A 20,148-nucleotide genomic window follows, 5' to 3' on the forward strand; every position below is an offset into this window, starting at 1 on the left:
CTGCTAGTCTTTAAATGCTTTATTTTCAGTAACTTGGCAGTCTCCGTGAATGTCTCCGAGGTAAAAAGGTGTCCCCTGGTCTGTCAAGACTTCTTTGGGAATACCCACGCACGAAAAGACCCCTAGTAATTCCTGTGCGATGGCTTTGGAGATAGCTGAGCGCAAAGGAACAGCTTCGGGATATCGTGTAGCATAATCCACGAGGACTGAATTGTACTTGTGTCCTCGGGCTGAGGGCTCTAGGGGTCCAACCAAGTCGACCCCGATTCTGTGGAAGGGAACATCAATCAGGGGAATAGGAACGAGAGGAGCACGGTCCCTCCTGGGAATTTGTCGTAGTTGACACTCCGGGCAGGAAGCGCAAAAGCGACGAACCTCCTCATTGATTCCCGGCCAGTAGAAACGGAGCTTGATCCGCTCCAGAGTTTTCTCGGTGCCCAAGTGGCCACCTAGGAGGTGGGTGTGTGCTAGCTCGCAGACCTGCCGCTGGAAGGTACGTGGAATTAGCAGCAGCTTTCTCTTCTGCCCATCATGCATTGCTACACGGTAAAGAAGGTCATTGTCTAATACAAAGTTAGGGCCCTGTGGCATTGACTGATCAGTGCGCTGGCCATTGACAAGGACCACTGCATTTTTTGCAAACTTCAGGGAGTCGTCATTCCATTACTCCCTTCTAAAAGAAGCCGGCGTCTCTTTAAATTGAAACCACAACAAGAAGAGAGGGTCAGCGTCGACCTCAAGGGGCGTGGTTTCCTCCCGTTCCGTCTCGGCGTCGGTGGATGACGTATCAGCGTGTGACGGCCCGGGGGTTGCCACGTCACTCAGGGAAGCCGCTTCGTTTCTCTCTGCCGGCTGATTACACGGCGTGGAGGCAGCCTGAGACGGCTCATTCCCGTCTATAATGAGGCCCCAAGTAATCCCGGGAGTGGTATGTGTCTCACCGCTTTTAATTTCAGGCCAGTTCCGCCCCAATATCACCGGGTGTGGAGGATCAGGAATGATTGCCACGGTTAATTTCCGAACTGATTCCCCGTAGCTGATGACACAAGTGGCAACCCTGTACCAGCGGGTTTCCCCGTGAACACAGGTTATACCGACCTTATATTTCAACCACTGTTGCGGTAGCACAAATCGGCAGGCAACAATGGAAGTGTTGCTGCCGGTGTCCAACAGAGCAGACGTTTTGAACCCGTTAACGACCACCGCGCCTGTTTGTGGGACCGCAAACGGGTTTATCAGAGCACACCAACCCCTCCTTCCCCTCCACCTGCATTCCAGCTCATTCCCAAGCTGTTTGCGCGCACAAGGTCCCGGGGACGCCGGCACAAGCTCTGGGTTGTACAGGGGGTGGCTAGGTTTTGGGACATACCCCGGTTGAGTTCGGTTAAAGGACGGTTCAGCTCCCCCAGATTGTGAGGCCATCCTTTGTTTCTCTATGAGCTCTATGAGCTCTGCCATGTTGTTAAATTCTCTACCCCAGACCGCTGGGTTAAGCCCCGGGGTAGCGTGTCCAGAAGCACGTAGCAAGCCACCTGCTCTATTATTTGAGAGGGCTTCAGTTCTTGTGGCCGTAGCCACTGCCCTACCTTTGCCCATAGGGACCATGCTTATTGAGGGGTCGGCCGCTCTGGGTCGAACCACCAATTTTTTAGGATAGTCACCTGCCAGTCTGGGGCACCCCTAGGTGGAAATCGGGGCTCTGGCTTTACAGGGAGGCTGGTACTCTCCTCCGAGAGAGCATAAACAGCCCTCTTTGCCTCCCCCTTCCGAAGCAGCCCAAGTCTGTGAGCCCCTCCCGAACACTCCCTGGCCTGCCTAGTAGAGCATGCTGGGAGCAGAGCCTGTACCGGGCTACTCCGAAACACGGGACACCCTCCCCACCTGAAAACTCGGCCCCGGTACGCTCCCACCTGGTTGGGTTGCAGGTCCTGTCCCCTTCTCTTCCAGGACTTCTCGATCCTGCCGACTACGCCAATGTCGCAAAGATGAGACATACTCAAGAAAAAGGTTTGGGGCAGCCACCCGTATAATGTATCCTGGCTGCAAAGTCGTTTTTATCAAATACACAGCACTAATGTGCATCCAACTGAGTCCAGAACAAGACTGAGGGAAAAGGGAAAATGGGCAGGCTTTTAAAGGGGAAGACAGGAAGTGAGGTCATAAGGATCGGGCACGTGGTCTTTGGATATTGGATCACACCCGAACGTGACATCAGAGGGGCCGGAGCTGGTAAGGTCTACCTCCATTGACTCGGTCCCGGAAGTGACGTCAAGAGAGCCAGGTGGAATCCCCCGGGAATGTCCTACAGGCAAGAGAGAAAAAGAGTCCGTGCACTCTGCCACATCCCGGCATGTCTCCGAACTGTGTTCACTCAAGCCCTTTAGCTGCCTCCCATGCGCATATGTGTGACAATATATATAGTTTCGAATAGTTGAAATCGTAGGTTTTGACTTCTTGTACTCTGCGCCAAGATCAGTAACACGAACGCCACGCTCATACTTTTCAGTAATTTCTTTCTTAGATTTCAATTTTCTGCAAAACTTTCTTCTCACCACTTTTCACTTTCTTAGAAGCCATGGTTAACTGCAAAAACACACGAAATACTGTAGAGCACAAAGAGATCACAGGTAAAGCATGTACGTCTGACTGAGAACAATGAACAGGGAGCGGCTCAACACGTGCTTAAATACAGTAATCGGCGAGTACAAACCGGAAGGGAAATGAAATGGAGCACAAAGAGTTCACAGCGAAAGCATGCACGCATGTGCAAGCATGCACAAACACACACATCTGACTGAGAACAATGCAACACGTGCGGAAATCATCAGTGTGCACAAACCGAAAGGGAAACTGGCTTGTTCGTATACCGAGCATGTGGTCGTGAACCGAGGCAAAAGTTTGGCATACTTTTTGGTCCTAAACCGAGTTGTAATGCGTACCGAGACGTTCGTGAACCGAGGTTCCACTGTAACTGTTTAACTTTTTAATTTAAAGTTACACATAATAGGTAGTTATTGTTTTAGATGCAAGTATTTCAAATTAATACTAGAATTCCTGAAGGCTACAAAAAAAGTCGTAATGCCGGGCCACCTTAAATTCCTTTGCACCTTTCTATCAGCGTTTGTTTTGCAAATGTGTCAATCAGCATGATCAGTAAGCAGCCTTCTGTCCCATTCCCCACCAACCCAGCTGAAGTTTTCCTAGCTCAAGTCTGTTTATCTGGAATACATACATTTCATGTTTAACACATAACTAAAACAGAAGCTTTTTTCATGTTATAATAATGACAAAATATCAAATAAACACTTTCATAAAAGGTATAACAAAACAAGTGTGCCTTTATTCAAGAATATAACCGAAGAAAAATAAATTATTCAATTCACATGTTGCTGTCAATATGTAAAAACTGAAGCTCAAATATCAATTGCATGGCTGGTGTAGAGGTAAGAACGACTGCTTTTAAATCAAGAGGTTGCAGATTTGATCCCGGGTCTTCCATGCATTTACTATAATGATTAGTAAGCTGCTGTTATTATTACTATTAAATAATAAAACCATACATTTTGCTTTGAGTCTGTAAAAGCCACTGTAAAGTTTTGCTACTTGTAAAAGATTTTGCTGAAGGGATATAAACAGACACACAAATGCTGGTGAATCATATCTTCTTGGTATGTTGTTGTCACTTGAATTTTTTAAATTCAGTTTTATCCTTGAATAAAAGCACACTTGTTTTGTTATACCTTTTTCAAAAGTGTTTTATATTCCAGTAACCACTTGAATGATATCAAATCTGTCTCTGCTTCCTTCATGCATGCATGCACATATTCACACATGGAAATACAATTATTTGAAAACGCTATGTCATTAGAACATGATTTTTCATTTGTATATTGTTTTTTTTTCTCGATATTGTTCAATATCTGCGTTTTGGTGCATGGTACTGGGAATGCAGACAAACTTCTTATTTTTGGATGCATACACTATCAGCATGGCACTACATACTGAAGTGACATTAGCTGCAGGTGGAAGTTCCCATCCCACTTTATGGTGCCAAGCAGAGTTGTGTTGCAGTGCAACAGTTTATTAGCCAGAGAAGGTGACGTGAAGAAAGTTGTCTGTTGTTATGGTTCTGCCTTTGTCCAGAAATGACTTTATGACCACAGTCTCAGAAAGTTTTTCTACTGTGGCACAACTGGGATCTTTTCCTAATTAAGGAGTAGCATTGATCATGCAGATGCAAATCTGTCATTTTTCACACGTTCTACACGGGTGTCATTGTTGTCAAAGCGCAAATGCCCCATGATAGTCTGATAGCAGTGACCGTATCTCTGATTGCTGGTATAACAAATAATTCTGACCAGGCATCAACTACAGCACCTGCTGTGGTCATCGCTGCTCTTGTGAAAAGAATGGAGATAAACGCCATCAACTCAGAGAGTGAGAGGCAAGTTCGTTGTACCACGTGAATGTGACTGAGGGAATTAAACTGAATAAAAAAAAACACTAACTTTTACAAGAAGCAAATATTTACAATGAGTGTTACAGACTCAAATCAAATGTATGTTTCTATTATATAGTAGTAACTAGCAGAATACCCACACTTCACAGCGGAGAAGTAGTCTGTTAAAGAAGTTATGAAAAAGAAAAGGAAAAATTTTAAAAATAACGTAACATGATTGTTAATGTAATTGTTTTGTCATTGATATGAGTGTTGTTGTCATATATATATATATATCTATTTATATCTCTCTCTCTCTCTCTCTCTCTCTCTCTCTCTCTCTCTTTCTTTTATATATATATATATATATATATATATATATATATATATATATATATATATATATATATATATATATATATATATAGGCTATATATATAAAATACCAAGCTTGGCGAAGTAAAAGAAAAGGAAACATTTTAATAATAACGTAACATGATTGACAATGTAATTGTTTTGCCATTGTTATGAGTGTCGCTGGCATATATATCGCAAACCTCGGTTTGCGAGCATAATTTGTTCCGGAAACATGCTCGCAATCCAAAGCACTCGTATATCAAAGCGAATTTCCCCATAAGAAATAATGGAAACTCAGATGATTCGTTCCAGAACCCAAAACTATTCATATACAAATGATTAATACAAAATATAAAGTAAAATACATAATACAAATTAACCTGCACTTTACCTTTAAAAAGAATCATGGCTGGTGTGAGTTTCTAAACTCGTGTGGGATTCCACCCAACGGGATGACACGCGGAAGAGCGTCCCAAAGCAATCGCAGTCTTTGATTGATGGTGATTACGTCGATAGACATTTTAATAGGGGTACAGTTGGAAGAATAAAGGGAATGGGTACTTGATCAGTAAACAAAGTATAAAATATCTACACAATAACTATAACAATTATAACTGATGAACAATAAAACAGCGCAGAACCCGTGGATTAAATAAAAAGGTTGCCTCGTTGGCGAAGCAAGGAAAAAGGACTTTCTTGTATGTCGTTCGTTTATAAAACAGTGCAGAAGCTGTGAGAAAGCTGCTTCACAAAAAAACTGCTGAGCGCCTAATATGGGTAGGCAGTCAGGCAAAGAAAGTGAATGAAATAAGTATAAACGTAACAAACGAACAAAACAACAGCAGAAAAGCCGCGGATTAAATAAAGGAAATGGGTTCTTGAACAGTAAACTAAGTGTAAAATACGTACACAATAACTATAACAATTGTAACAGATGAACAATAAAACAGCGCAGAACCCGTGGATTAAATTAAAAAGGTTGCCTCGTTGGCGAAGCAAGGAAAAAGGACTTTCTTATATGTCGTTCGTTTATAAAACAGCGCAGAAGCTTTGAGAAAGCTGCTTCCTTGTTGAAGCAAGGAAACGAATGAAGACAACGCAGCGAAGAATGGCCTTATATGGGCAGGCAGTCAATTACGTGGGAGGCGTGCTGATTTCCACAGCAGCCGCACCTATGCATATGCTAAAACAGTGGAGAACCTATGAAAAGGCTGCTTCTTTGGCGAAGCAAGGAAATGAATGAACACGCCACAGCGAAGAACGGCCTTATATGGGCAGGCAGTCAATTACATGGGAGGCGTGCTGAGTTGCGCAGCAGCCTTACATATGAATATGCTAAGTGTTGACTAAACAGAAGTTGAAAAGATATGTTTTCGAATGTGATCGCGCAATTCAGATCGAGTTGACATTTTGTCTGTGCATAGTTTCTGCCAAACACCACCCGGACCATCTCATCTTCGTCTGCATAAGTACAGTCCTTCACCAAATGAGGTGAATGGGAGGGGAGATGATGACGTGACTCCCTCACCCGCCTTAACTGTCAATCCCCCACAAACACAGTCTCTCGGAATTTGCATAAATACAGCCTTTCACCTGCAATTTTAACTTAGTTACAAAGTGATCAAAACTCTCGTTTATATCCTGCGTCCTTTCATTAAACTTGTATCCCGCATTACCCGTGGGCATGACAAACGCCAGCGGCAGCGTGTCTATGAACTTAATTTAAACTTCTGGTTTACACCGTGCTTTGTTTCCGAAGTAGCAGCAGTTATGAATATGGTTGTATGTGTCAGTCGCTCGCTTCTTATTGTTTCGCTGCCTTCTCAATTATATAATGCATGTTTTTTTCAGCGCGTTTTGGAGCTCTTCCTGGTTTTCTATGTAGTGCGTTGACAGTCAGTTCACGTGATTACGTGGGAGGCGTGATGATGTCACACGAAACTCCGCCCCCCACGGCTTTCGAGCTCAACTCCATTACAGTATATGCAGAAAAATAGCTTCCAGTTATGACCATTACGCGTAGAATTTCGAAATGAAACCTGCCCAATTTTTGTAAGGAAGCTGTAAGGAATGAGCCTGCCAAATTTCAGCCTTCTACCTATACGGGAAGTTGGAGAATTAGTTATCAGTCAGTCAGTCAGTGAGGGCTTTGCCTTTTATTAGTATAGATAATAGTAGTTCACTACTCGAAATGGAAAATGCTGGAAAGACCTGGGATCGAGCCTACAACCTCTTGATTTAGAGGCAGCTGTTCTTATCTCTAACCCACCCATATGACTAAATAGGATTTGGTTTTTACATATTAACAGCGACATGTATATTGAGTAATTTATTTTTCTTTAGTTATATTCTTGAATAAAGGTGCACTTGTTTTGTTATACCTTTTGTGAAAGTATTTGATATTTGAACTTCAATCTTCACACATTATACATTTCATGTCAACATTTTATCAATTTTTACTATAACATGAAAAAAGTTTCTCTTTTAGTTATGTGTTCAACATTTCTTGCCTTACATTTCCTGTCATCCTACATTTATGCAGATTGTTGTAGACATGGAACACACATAAAATGTATGTATTCCAAATAATTATATATTATTTACCCTATACAACTGTAGGCTCTTCACACCCAGATAAACAGACTTGAACTGGGAGAATTTCAGCTGTATCGGTGGGGGATGGGATTGCAAGCTGCTTGCTGCTTGTGCTGATTGACACATTTGCAAAACAAAGACGCTGATAAAGAGGTGCGAAGGATTTTAAAGTGGCCTGGCATTACGGCCTTTTCATAGGCTTCAGGGATTCTGGGAACCTGGACTCGCCTTCCTGTCTCTTGTGCAAATGTGTGACCAAAGTTTGACAATGCCTTTATAAAAAACAGAGCTGCTTAAACTGCAAAAAATATTTTATTTGAAAAGTCTGTCATTTTTATTTCAGCGTAAACTGATGCCATTTCTCACTGTTTTAGTTCATCTCAAAGAAAACTTTGAGAATCGCTATGAAACTCAAACCGTATAGTATCTGCACACAACACAACTACCTACATGGACACTAGGAGGAGCACTGATTCAGAGTTCTGCTATGTTTATGATGTCATGCCTATACTTTAGGCTGAGCCACACTCAGATTGCCAGAGACCAGAAATTTCTCAACAGACTGCTTATTGCAGGGTTCTCAAGATTCAGGGGGGAAAATGTAGGTGCAGTATTAAGTAATTTTTGCATCGCATTATTATCTTTGATGGCCATTTTTGGTTGAAAAAACATTTGTTATTTTGATATTTACATATAATTAAAACAAAATTCATTTAAGAAACATGAAGTTGTATGAACATATGTTTGGGCCAACAAAAAGTATTTGTTATTCTGAAAAGTTTGTTACTTCAGTATTCCCTAATATGGGATTTGACCCATGTGTGTGCAAATATATATGTGGGCAAAGGTAGATTTACAGTTGTGAGTATGCAAGAGTTTATCCTCCTATTATTATTTATTATTATAATTATTCATTATTGTATGATTTATTTCTATTATTTGTCTTCTTATTTGTATCCTTCTTCTTATTGTTATTATTTTGCATCCTTAACTATGATTTATGTTGTAGGTAATTTGAGCACTTACAAGATTGTACCTATGTACTCTGTGCCATTGTGATATTTTTTGAAGTAATGTAGTTAATAAAGATATTGAATTCATAAAGATGTTGCAGTTATCATAACCCCCATATTTTTTCCATATGAATAACTGTAAGCCTATACTGTATATATATATATATATATATATATATATATATATATATATATATATATATATATATATATATATATATATATATATATATATATATATATATATATATATATATATATATATATATATATATATATATATATATATATATATATATATATATATATATATATATATATATATATATATATATATATATATATATATATATATAATATATAAAATGTGTAAACATGACTTGTAATGGACTGACATCATATTGTATGCAGAATTGCTTCGTTCCTTGTGCCTGATGATGCAGAGAAAGATCCCAGCTTTAGAAGGTGGAATTGTTAACTCTTCTGAAACTAAATAAAGAATAGCTATTGCCACCTTGCTTGTATGGCCTTTTATTGTTTCTGATTTTTTTTTTTAATGCTGAAGATTTTAAATAGTTTTAAAATGTTTGGGTAAAATAATTCTTCTTAATTTAAAAAAAGCTTAAAGTGATGGTTGAAAATAGATGTATAAAGTATAATCAAAAGGTACTAATAATACATTCTGAAACATTTCAGCTTTGATGACTGATTTAATTTTGTGAATTCATTTATTTGGTTGCTTAATTATTTATTTTTTTATTACAATTTATAATATAGGTTGTTCTGGAATGCTGCAAAGATGTGTCCTATGAACAGGCCATTAGCAGCATTTTAAATAAAGTGAATGTGGAGGACGCTTTGGACAAGAAAGGCCTTTTGAAGCTGCTATGTATGGTGACAAACGAGTGTCCTGGCCTCCAGGAGCAGCTGAAGCAACTGAAAGAAGAGTGGATGCAACAAAGAAAGGCAGGTTGGTGTTACACTGTGTAAAGTTGACATACTGTCATTCCATTTTTATGATTAAGATGCCTTATTCAAAGTTTTATTTTGTATTTTTAGTAAATGCCAGTTTAATCAACCATGCTAAATTATTGTTTGTGCTATTGAAAGATATTGTATTTGGTCACTGAAACACTAACTAAATCTACATTGAACTGAATGTATGAATACAACTGGTCTATATGAATACCACTTGAAGATTACAAACATTTGTCTTTATGAATGATTTAAAAATAAAATCCAATTTAATGCAGCTAACTAAAATATTGCTTAATTTTTAATAGTTTGAGATCTTTTATCTCAATAAAACCTATGTAAAAAAATAATTTAAAACATGCAGTCACTACTAATAATTAAAGTATATTAAATGTAATCAACACTTAAATATCGACTGTGCCATTGTGAAGAAAATTATCCCTTAATAGGATATTACAAAGAGTAAGAAATCTAAAGAAAAACAAAACAGAGGCAGTGGCCTTGCAGGCTTATTCAAGAGCAGAAGTAGAAAATTGTTGCTAAAGTCTTTGTACCATTCTTTGCAAAGATAAAGGGATTTTTTCTAGTTTTTGTTTGCAATTGCTTTCCCATTGAGTTGGAGATGATTAATTAAGAATTTTCTAATTGGGCCATATAAATAGATGCATGGGCAGTGTAGGACATGGACCATAGATTTATCTTTGCATTATCTTATCCCTTCTGTTGTTACTCCAAACAGTAAACAGCCATTAAAGGGATAGGTATAATTGCAAATCAAATGGTATCTGATAAATGAGAAAATATTTTGTCTTTCAAATACAGTATTTTTGTATTCATTAAAAAGGTTATACAATTCACTTGCTAATATTAATATCAACTTTACCTACTGGAAGTTTAACTTCTTCCATTTATCAATTAAAAATGGTGGTGTCTCAGAAGAGAAACAGTCTTTGGACATTTGGAGGGATGCTTTATAAAAGAGATATAGCGATAATAAAAAGAAAGCGACTTTTGATGCTTAAGGCCACTGTGGCAGCACAGAATATAAGTAAATATATTTTTCTCAAAAATGAACAAATGTAGGTTAAAATTGCAGTAAAGTTATCACAGACTTATTGTCGGGCATATTGTTTACTCATTAAAATATAATATTTCTCCATCAATTCTTAGGTCTGTTGTATTTATTTAAGATATTTGTACTTGTTCTGATGTTACACAAGTGTTCAGTTCTTCATCACAGCCATTGAAAAAATGCAATAAATATATACAATTTGCGAATAAAGTGTCTTAGCATTGCTGTGCCATATTTTAGTATCACATATGTAGTGCAAGTGCATTTTCCAAAATTTTCTGTTGGTGGCATATAAGTTAGGGCTGTTACCTCAAAGAGCTTGGACTTTAGTGGACTTCTACTCCAATTACAGTACAAGCTCATTTATCTTCTGCGTGAAGTATGTGCATACTCTGTGTTTTTGCAGGAATTGTTTTCTGTGGACCTCTACCTCCTTCTAGATTAAAATAACTGACTTTTAGGTTAATAGGCAATTCAAAAGTGACATGATGTGAAAATATGTTTGTAAGAGAAACTTTATGTGCTTTGCAATCCAATAGCTCAACGTTCAGGGCTAGTCCATACCTTATTCCTGTTGCTGCTGGCTGTAAATTGATAATTGGAAATAAATATGAACATATGAACACTTATGAGTCTGCTGGACTTATTTAATGCCACAAGTGAAGGGAACCCTGTTTCTTTATATACTTTAATCTTGCAAACAAAACCTTAAAATCAAAAACATGTTGAGATATGTATATTCCGAAAACTTAGCCTTTAGGGCTTTTTCATTTTAATTAACAATGATACTAATTATTTTCAACATACTTTTGTGAAGCAGTCTCAGTATGCAGCTGCTGCTCCTTCCCTCACTTGTTTTGGGGATTATCTTCAGAACGTACCATATTAACATTTGTTCCCCATAGGGCATATCTGTTTTTTGCATTTATGTTGTCAGCCTTTGTTGACCAATTAATTCTTATTTTATGTAACATGTTCTGCGAAGAGATTTAAAAAAAACCCTCAAATGAATGAAGTTTAAAGTAACAAGAAAAATATACAAATTATATTGCATGGTCAATTTCAAAAGGTTCCTCCACTCTTTCAGTTCTCTGAATTTAAATATGAGCACTTAATTAATGATCACCCTGTCCTTAACAAATGCTAAAATTAGATAAATCTAACCAAGATGACAAATAGGCCGTAACAGATTTTACTTTGTATTTTTTTATCTCTCTCTATATAAAAAAAAATTCTGGAATATAAAAGCAAGGTGACGATACGTGATCTTCTCGGAAGTTCTCGAAAGACATTTTAAAGACCCGCGAGACAAAAAAGACTGACAACAGAGCGTCTCGCAGGAACGTGGAACATAAGATTCTTGCAAGACACGCTCTTCTTATCAAATAAGTCCATGGACAGCCAGCAAAACATTCAATCATGTAAAGTCACATGGTTCACACACAGATCCTGTGCCTTTAGCAAAGAAGAAAGAGCAGCACAGAGAAAAGAGACCCAAGGCGTGATACATATGCAGAGAAAGGTACAGAATGTGAAAGCAGTAACAGGCAAAAGTATTGTAGTGTCCCAGCCAAGCTGAAGCCTTTTTCGTTTTAAGTGACTGTTAGGTCCGATTGAGGGATGGCAGAGTACAGCACGGCAGACTGATAGCTGGGTGCTGGTTGATGCGGTAAGGGGGAGATGAGACCAGTTGGAGAGGGTGCTAGAAAGTTGTGTTTGGGGTTACACAGTTGGTGATTGTTAAAGTAGAACTTTTTGTGACACTTTATTACGTCAGTCGCTACAGTATCAAAAAAATAATAGCACAGATTGCATTGATGCAAACAAAAGGAAATTAGTTTAAGTCAGAAAATTTCAAAAACGGGGTTTAATTCAAAAGCATTTATTGATTACTGTACAAAAAATGTATTAACTGCTGATGATGTGGATCGTTTTGTCTGTGCTGAAATTCCAAAGAGAAACCTATTCTAAATTATCGTACAAAGTCATTAAACACAGACCTCATTTAAAAGATTCAGCATATTGGGACACGAAAGATTCCAAATATTGTTTTTACAGAAGTTCTGAAATAAAAGTGAAACTAATGAAATAGCAACGGGAGGGCAGAGTACAGCATGGAAGACTGATAGGTGGGTGCTAATTGATGCGGTAAGGGGGAGGCGAGACCCCGTGCGAGGAGGTGTTGGAGAGGGTGCTAGAAAGTTGTGTTTGGAATTACACAGTTGGCGATTGTTAAAGTAGAACTTTTGTGACACTTTATTACGACAGTCGCTACAGTATCAAAAGAAAAAAACAGCACAGATTGCATTGACGCAAACAAAAGGAAATTCGTTTAAGTCAGAGAATTTCAAAAACGGGGTTTAACTCGCATGCATTTATTGGTTACTTTGCAAAAAAAAATATTAACTGCTGATGATATGGATCGCTTTGTCTGTGCTGAAATTCCAAACAGAGAAACCTATCCTAAGTTATGGTACAGTTCTGAAATAAAAGTGAAACTAATGATATAGCAACAATTCAAAGAAAAAAAATCTTACAAGTGTGTATCTGGAAAACCAAACACGGGGGTTGGTGAGCGAAGCCCCCTACTTTAACAAAAAAATAAGTCAACCTGCAGTGTGTCAACCTGCAGAGTTCTCATGCTACAGATTAAAATCATAATGTAGCCAGTGTGGACATAAGAAGACAGTAATACCTGTGCATAGGCAATGGACACCAGTATGGCCATGCTAATGACTTAGAAGCATTTGCAGCAGTACTAGAGAGTATACTGATAAAACACAGTCTTCTCTATCATGATGCTGACTTTAGGTTTTCTAGGTAGTCCCTGACAAGTGCTGTTTTTGTGCTGTTGAAAGTGTAATATTGTAATTATATTTATAGCTTGTTTTACACAAGTATAGCACAGTGATCTTATCAGTAATAATAGAAATTCCAGAATTATTAAGTGTACAAAAAGAAACCAATAATTTTTCTTGCGATTTAACTAAGTGCATCAGATGCCAATGTACTAGAATAATTTTTAATAATGAAAAATGAAGTTCCTCTTTTAATGACTACATATCTGTCTCTAGTTTCCTTTAGCCAGCATTGTATTTGTCTAGTCTTAGAGATGTTACTTCAAAGTCCTCTTGTGTGCTTTGATGTTTCATGAAAACAAACAATTACAGTACTTACAAAAGCTACAATCTTGTAGGCACTGTATATAAGGAGTTTACTTTGCATGCAGATTGTTTTCAGTAAAGTTTATTTTGCAGCATATTTAAATGTTACTGGAAGTTTTCAGGAATTAAAAATTCATTCTTAAGAAGTACTGTGATGATCCTGTTTCAGAAGAGAACTCCCTGGAAGCACTGGGATCAGACCTTTGGTGGAAGTTCCATGAGAACATCTCAGAAATGCTCACAGATCCCCATACCTTCTTTGAATGCTTCCAAGCAGCTGAAGATATTCCTGCAAAGGAGAAAGAGGTGAATTGCTTTTCACTGTTACAATATCTGCAGTTTTTTGGCATGATTCAAACCTGATATATGCAGAATTTTAATTGATGTGGTGCACTCAGAGGAATATGGTTATAATTCAGGCCATATGTTATAGATGTCCACTTGTGGTGACTTACTGTTTTGCTAATGGATGACTGTGACAAATGTTATGGAAAAAGCCTAAAATGTTACTCCTTGTCCTTTCTGAGATAAAAATATACTTTTATAAAATGTTATGAAAACTTGCTATGTACAGTACTATGGTCATTTGAGAACACTACAGGCTATAGAAGTCACTTTGGATGACCACATAAATAATTACAATTCTTTGTTTGAATAAACCCCATTATTCCACAGAAAAGGAAACTGGTGTTACATTTGTAAAGCAATTGTCCTTCTAGTTGGACTACTAACCTTTACCTTGTCTGGTGAAAATATCCAGATTTGATCATATACCAAATATTTCCTGTCATCTGTTTGCAGTTAATGAAGAAAGCATTGGAGAAAGATCTGGATGATTTTGGCAAGGTGATACCTGTAGTTGTACAGGAGAGCAGAATTCAAACACTGTCATTGTGGAAAATACTTCTAAGAATAAGAAGCCAAATTCCAGCACTAGATTTGCTAATAGAAGAAATGAAAAAGGAACCAGAGGCCGAAAAGCTCATCAGTGCAGGTAAATCTACATTTTTTATTTTACATAAGCTTCATAGTTTTTCAAATATGTGATAGGACTGAAGGAAATCAGAATCTGTGTCACTGACGATGTGGGAAAAAACCTAGCTTTCATTAAACAGTTCATTTAGGGTTGCTTAATCTTCCTTGGGTTAAAATGCAGTATTTTTTATATTGATTTCTGGAATGTACTTTAGGAAAATTGTATTCATGCACGTAATTTTTTTTTTTATTTCCACAATGTCATAACAAACATGTTTATTGGGTTGCAAACTGTACATCACAAATGCATGTACCTTTGTAATAAAAAACAGGGATTTAACGTGGCTTCTGATTTTTCTAACACAGTTGTTGTTATTTTGTTTTTAAATAGTTTTATGCAAGGAGAACAAAGCGCTGGAGGTCTTGTTGAAGTACAAGGAGTTGATCACAGAGACTCTTAATAATCTTTGTACTCAACTAGATTCTAAAGGAGAAGGATCAGAGAGTCTTTCAAATGAAGTTATTGAGGTACAGTAGAGTTCTTACATACAAAGGAAAATGGAGAGGTTTATCAGCACAAATCTAATAATCATTGTTCATAGTAACTAATCTAGTAGATACTTCAGTTTTTTGTTTATCTGGCATTAGATGAGAATTTTTAAAATTCTTTGCTGTTACAATTCTGAATAAAATAATAAACCAGCAGACTGTTGTGACTATATATTACCTGTCCATTGTACTCTTTAAACAAAGTTCCTGCAGGTGTCTGAATGTCAAGTGCAGCAATTTACATGCATTTATTTATTTTTTTGTCTTCTCACTGTAATGAAACAGTCCCACAAAGAGACCTGTACTGTATTTTTAACACATTCCAAAATGAATTGTTGCAAGTTTAATTGAACTATTGATTGTTCAAATATAAACACTTTTGACTTAAGCAAGTTAAATTACATGACTTAAAATAGTTTCTTCTCTTTTTTAGGCAATAAAATGTTTAAAGAAAGAAGATCCCAAAGAATTTCTCAAAACTCTTGTTTGCAAAATACTTGAGGAAAGGTCCATGTCTGCCCTGTCTTTCTATAGAATTGCATGTGTCCTTAGGGAATTTTATCCACAGCTTGTTCCTGTGATTGATGAGCTGGAGCAATGAGGTGGATCAAACAGGTAAATGACTAGGAAACAAAGGGGTTCATATCCTAAATCTAAAGTTTTTATTCTGGATGTCTATGTGTTTTAGTGTTAGTGTCATCAAAGTTGCACATATGTCTGTGTGCAGTAAAAAAGAAGACCAGTCATAAGGAAACAATGTTGGTGTGAAAAGAATCTGTGAGATTGAAAACAAACCGCTGGTAGCATCCACAAACTATACTTGAGAAGAACCGTATAATCATGGTGTGGTACTTGCAGTCAAAAAATACATTTTTGCATGGTATCAGTGCTTTTCTAAGATCAATCATGTTCTCTTCTAGTTAATGATTCTAAATTTGCTCTTTGTAACCATGAATGTGTGTGTGAGTTGCCTCTGTAATTGACTAGTGTGCTATCCAAGGCTGTTTCCTGCCATGAGCGTAATACTGCTAAGACGGACTTGGCCCCTCTGATCCAGAATAGTATTAAGTGGATTTGAGAATATTTATGCTGTGCTATTTTCTGGTTTGGATGTTTACCCTTTTGTATGGTGCATACGTATAATGAATAGACTAAATTTGATGCCATTACTAGGGATAATATGTAGGCTGCTGAGCAAATCATCCTCTTGGAAGAAGCTGAGAAGCCACTTGATTATCTGATGTATCCCAACATATTGCTGTTAAAATGGTGATAATGGCTGTATTATCGTGGTATTTCCCTCCACTTGCCCTTTTACCTGTTTCCTCAAGGGTAAGGGTTCTCATCAAGTTCGTTATCGGGTTGGTCTACTGTTGCACTTTAAGATGAACACACACACACATAGATAAACACACACACAGACCCTAACCACAACAGTGCTCCATGAATGACACACACACGCTGATTAACCCTTAGCACTTTAAACCACACAAGTGCTATAGGAATAACAGCCTGTCATTCAGCACTTCAAGAGACTTACTTATTTTCGGCACGAACAACAATACAATGTTTTAGTGATATCTCAGACCTAAATATTACTTTTGGTCTACAAGAATACATTTAAACATACAAAGACTCAGCACTCTTGACTATAGGCCATTCATCAGCCAAGAATACCTTCTTTCTCATATTTGTTCCTTCTGTTGAGTATAGCGCTCTTCACTCTCAGCCATATAAACCTCGCAGCACAGAAATAATGGCAAAATCTGGCTGTCACCAGGTGCTCAAAGAAATCTAACTTATTACTTCAATCACTCTAGACATTAAGACAAAGCATTGAAAGTTAAAAGCAGCATGGTATTTATTACAAGAATAATAATAATACCACAAGAACAAAGAATACTAGAAAATAGGTAGTGATAGGAAAGTCTGAATATATATAGTCTTTAGAAAAAGCTTACGAAAAGTTACAGATGACAAGGATGAATGTCCCAGGGAGGCGTTTGATTTAGCAATCGATGTTCATGATGCCTTTCTGACGACCAGGGCCGTCTTCGTCCGTTCCTCTTCTTCTTTCTTCTTCTCCCTTTGCTTCTCTTTCTTCTCCCTTTGCTTCTCTCCTTCTTTCCAAACCAAGGCATATTTATTATGAAATGTCAAGCCTTGGTTTCACAACACATGCACCTGATTGGCTGGCTGTCCAAATGATTGATGAATTAATTCAATGTCCGTTTTCCCACACAACAAAACCTTTGATGTACTCGGAGGCATCAGTAGTTCTTCCTGTCCTAGGCTATAAAGCAAATTGTTGTTCCAGATGTCCATCCATCAATAGCCTGAGGTATCAGCTCAGCATCCTTTCCCAGGCTATAAAACCAAATTAGCACGAAGCTATGAACAAGTGTTATAAAAGTAAGGTGTAAGGGAAGAAAACCTGCTTTAATTTGTTAATTTCATCTGTTGTCTTGTCTTGAACAAAATATAATGGAAACCAAAATGTACAGATTGTATACACCATAACAATGGCCCATGATGGAGAATGCAAGAAATATTTTGATGAGAACAGGCCATTTAGTTCTGCATAGCTAATTTTAATCTAAAATTTAAATTGTATTACCTTTTTCAATTATTTAGCTATTAACTGTATTTATATGTTTTTAATCAACAAAAAGGCAAAACTGTAAAAACATGTTTATTCTGGGATTCTTTTAGTTCAACTTTGTACCATTTTACTTGTCAGCAACTCCTGTTTCAGTATGCTTGTAAACTGGCAGCAGGAGTACTGACAGTTGATCAGACTTTTCATGGTAGGGACGTAATAGAGGGTGGCAAGCTGGTTTGGGTCCAGGGGATCATTTAGCCGTGCTAAGCTCCCCCACCTGTGGTAGCAGGTATAATGTTACTTTTGGATTTCTGAGATTTATCACATCATACCCCCCATTATTTCAGGCACGACCTTTAATATTTTGGTCTGGAGCCAGGTGTGCTGGTAAATGTCTTTTATTGAGGTTTAGCAGTCATCCAGAGTATTAGCATACCTCATGGTCAGGTGACCCACTAATGATATTTTACATAAACATGTCTTATGATGTTTTCCCATTTTGTTTTTGTAGGCTGTGCTGTAGAACAACCTAATTCAGCTGAAGATGGTAAGTTTTCTTCATCTGTTTTTTTCTATCACTTAAGAAGTTTTCACTAATAATTACAAAAGCAGTTTGTAACAATTATAGTCCAAGTCCATAAAAGGCATCCTGGCATAGCCACACTATTAATGTTGCTTGTTGGATTTATAATTATTTAAATTCTAATTAAACTGCCATCATGGATTACTTTCTCCACCTTACTGCTCACTACCATCTCTTCTACTTTACTGAAGTACTCACCCTGATGGACTTTATCGATTTTTTGGACAATTTATGAGCTGACTGCTGATCTTCTGCATCAGCTTGACATACTCAGGCATTCAAGATACATACACCATGTATCTTGTCATAATTTCCTTTTCGATGAGGAAAACAGAAAGACTGTTCACTCTTTCTGGTCTCCTAATCACCATTCAAAACCTTCTAACTAACAATGAAAAACACTGAAAACGTCGCTGGAGTATACATGCTTCATATTCAACATTCAGTCTATCACTAACAAAGCCCCAGTGGTCCAGAATTTTATTATAGAATACAAGGTAGACTTTTTACGCCTCACAGAGACTTGGCTGAACCATAATGACTTTATCCATCTCAATCAAGCAGTTCCGCTGGGGTTTGTTTACATCTGTAAACTCCGTACCTCAGGGTTTGAGTCCTGTTACATTGGTATATCGTGATAATATAAAGCTATCTGTTCTTTCTCTCGCTGATCAGTCTTCTCTTCCATTGCTAGCTGTCAAACTTTGTGGACCTTCATCTATTTAATTATTGCTGTTTTGTACAGACTCCCCAAGCCATCAAATCTTTGTATTACAGAGCTCTCAGCTGTTTTAACTTCTCTGGAGTGTAATGACTCCTAATATGATTCTAGATGGTCATTTTAATTTTCAGTTTGATATTCCTTCCAATATTTTTATCAAAGATTCTAATTTAATGCTGGATTGTTTTGGTTTAACTCGATATGAAAACTTTCTATCTCATAACATGGACATATTCTAGACCTGGTCAATTGCTATAGTATCCACTATGTAATCTTACCTCAGCTGAGCTACCCATTTCAGGTCATAAAATTATGGTATTTAACACTTAACTGCCACTCAAGAAATCAAAGTGTCAGCAAGTCATGTCATTTTGTAGCGTGAAGAAGGTTCATCCAGAGAACTTTACTAGATTAAGTTTTATGCAAGTTCAATTTCAAATGCTTCATCTGCACAATTAGTGAATCAGTACAATGCTTGTTTATCTTACAATCTTAATAGTTTAGCTCCTTTTAAAAACATGGACTGCCTCATTTATTCATACTGCTCCCTGGTTTACATCTGAAATCTGTCAACTCAATGCCATGGGCCTATGGTTTATTCAAAAGAATTGAGCTCATTGTAGATAGTAACATGTACTCTGAACACCTAACTGCATTACAAAAATGCCCCCTCTGCTTCTAAATATGCATATTATTCACACATCATTAGTGCAGGAAAAAATAGAGCACTTTTTTCTACAGTGACTAGGTTAATTAAGACTCCAGAAACCACCACTTAATCTCAAATTCTGGTGAGTGCTGTTCTTATTTTTTGGAATTCTTTTACTCCAAAATTGCAAATATTCAACAGCAATTGGCTTCTCTTATAATCTCGAGAGTGACTGATTGTTAGTCATTGCCTTGGTTCCTTCACTAGTCACCTCATTCTCAGTGTTCAGTCAACCAAATGAAAATTGTATCTCTAAACTTATAAGTAAATCCAGCTGCCATTATAACAATATATCCAATGTTATTCACTTCATCTCTCAGTGGTTTTAATGTTTTTGCTAATTGTTGTATAATGCCTTCAGAAATTACTCGGATCCTTTCACTTTTTTCACATAT

The 20,148-nt window shown here is 37.4% G+C and overlaps 1 protein-coding gene across 1 annotated transcript in view; it reads left to right on the forward strand.

Annotated features, from left to right (window-relative positions):
* The window catches only part of zbtb40 (zinc finger and BTB domain containing 40), a 95,620-nt gene that overhangs the window by 28,392 nt on the left and 47,080 nt on the right, over nt 1-20,148 (forward strand). Inside the window, exons 6-11 of the mRNA XM_039754923.1 lie at nt 9,181-9,373; nt 13,784-13,920; nt 14,416-14,608; nt 14,981-15,117; nt 15,572-15,737; nt 18,252-18,287. Of these exons, the coding sequence (XP_039610857.1) occupies nt 9,181-9,373; nt 13,784-13,920; nt 14,416-14,608; nt 14,981-15,117; nt 15,572-15,737; nt 18,252-18,287 (862 nt within the window). The remainder of the gene's footprint in view (nt 1-9,180; nt 9,374-13,783; nt 13,921-14,415; nt 14,609-14,980; nt 15,118-15,571; nt 15,738-18,251; nt 18,288-20,148) is intronic.

Source organism: Polypterus senegalus, chromosome 6 (genome assembly GCF_016835505.1).
Source record: "Polypterus senegalus isolate Bchr_013 chromosome 6, ASM1683550v1, whole genome shotgun sequence".
NCBI lineage: Eukaryota > Metazoa > Chordata > Cladistia > Polypteriformes > Polypteridae > Polypterus > Polypterus senegalus.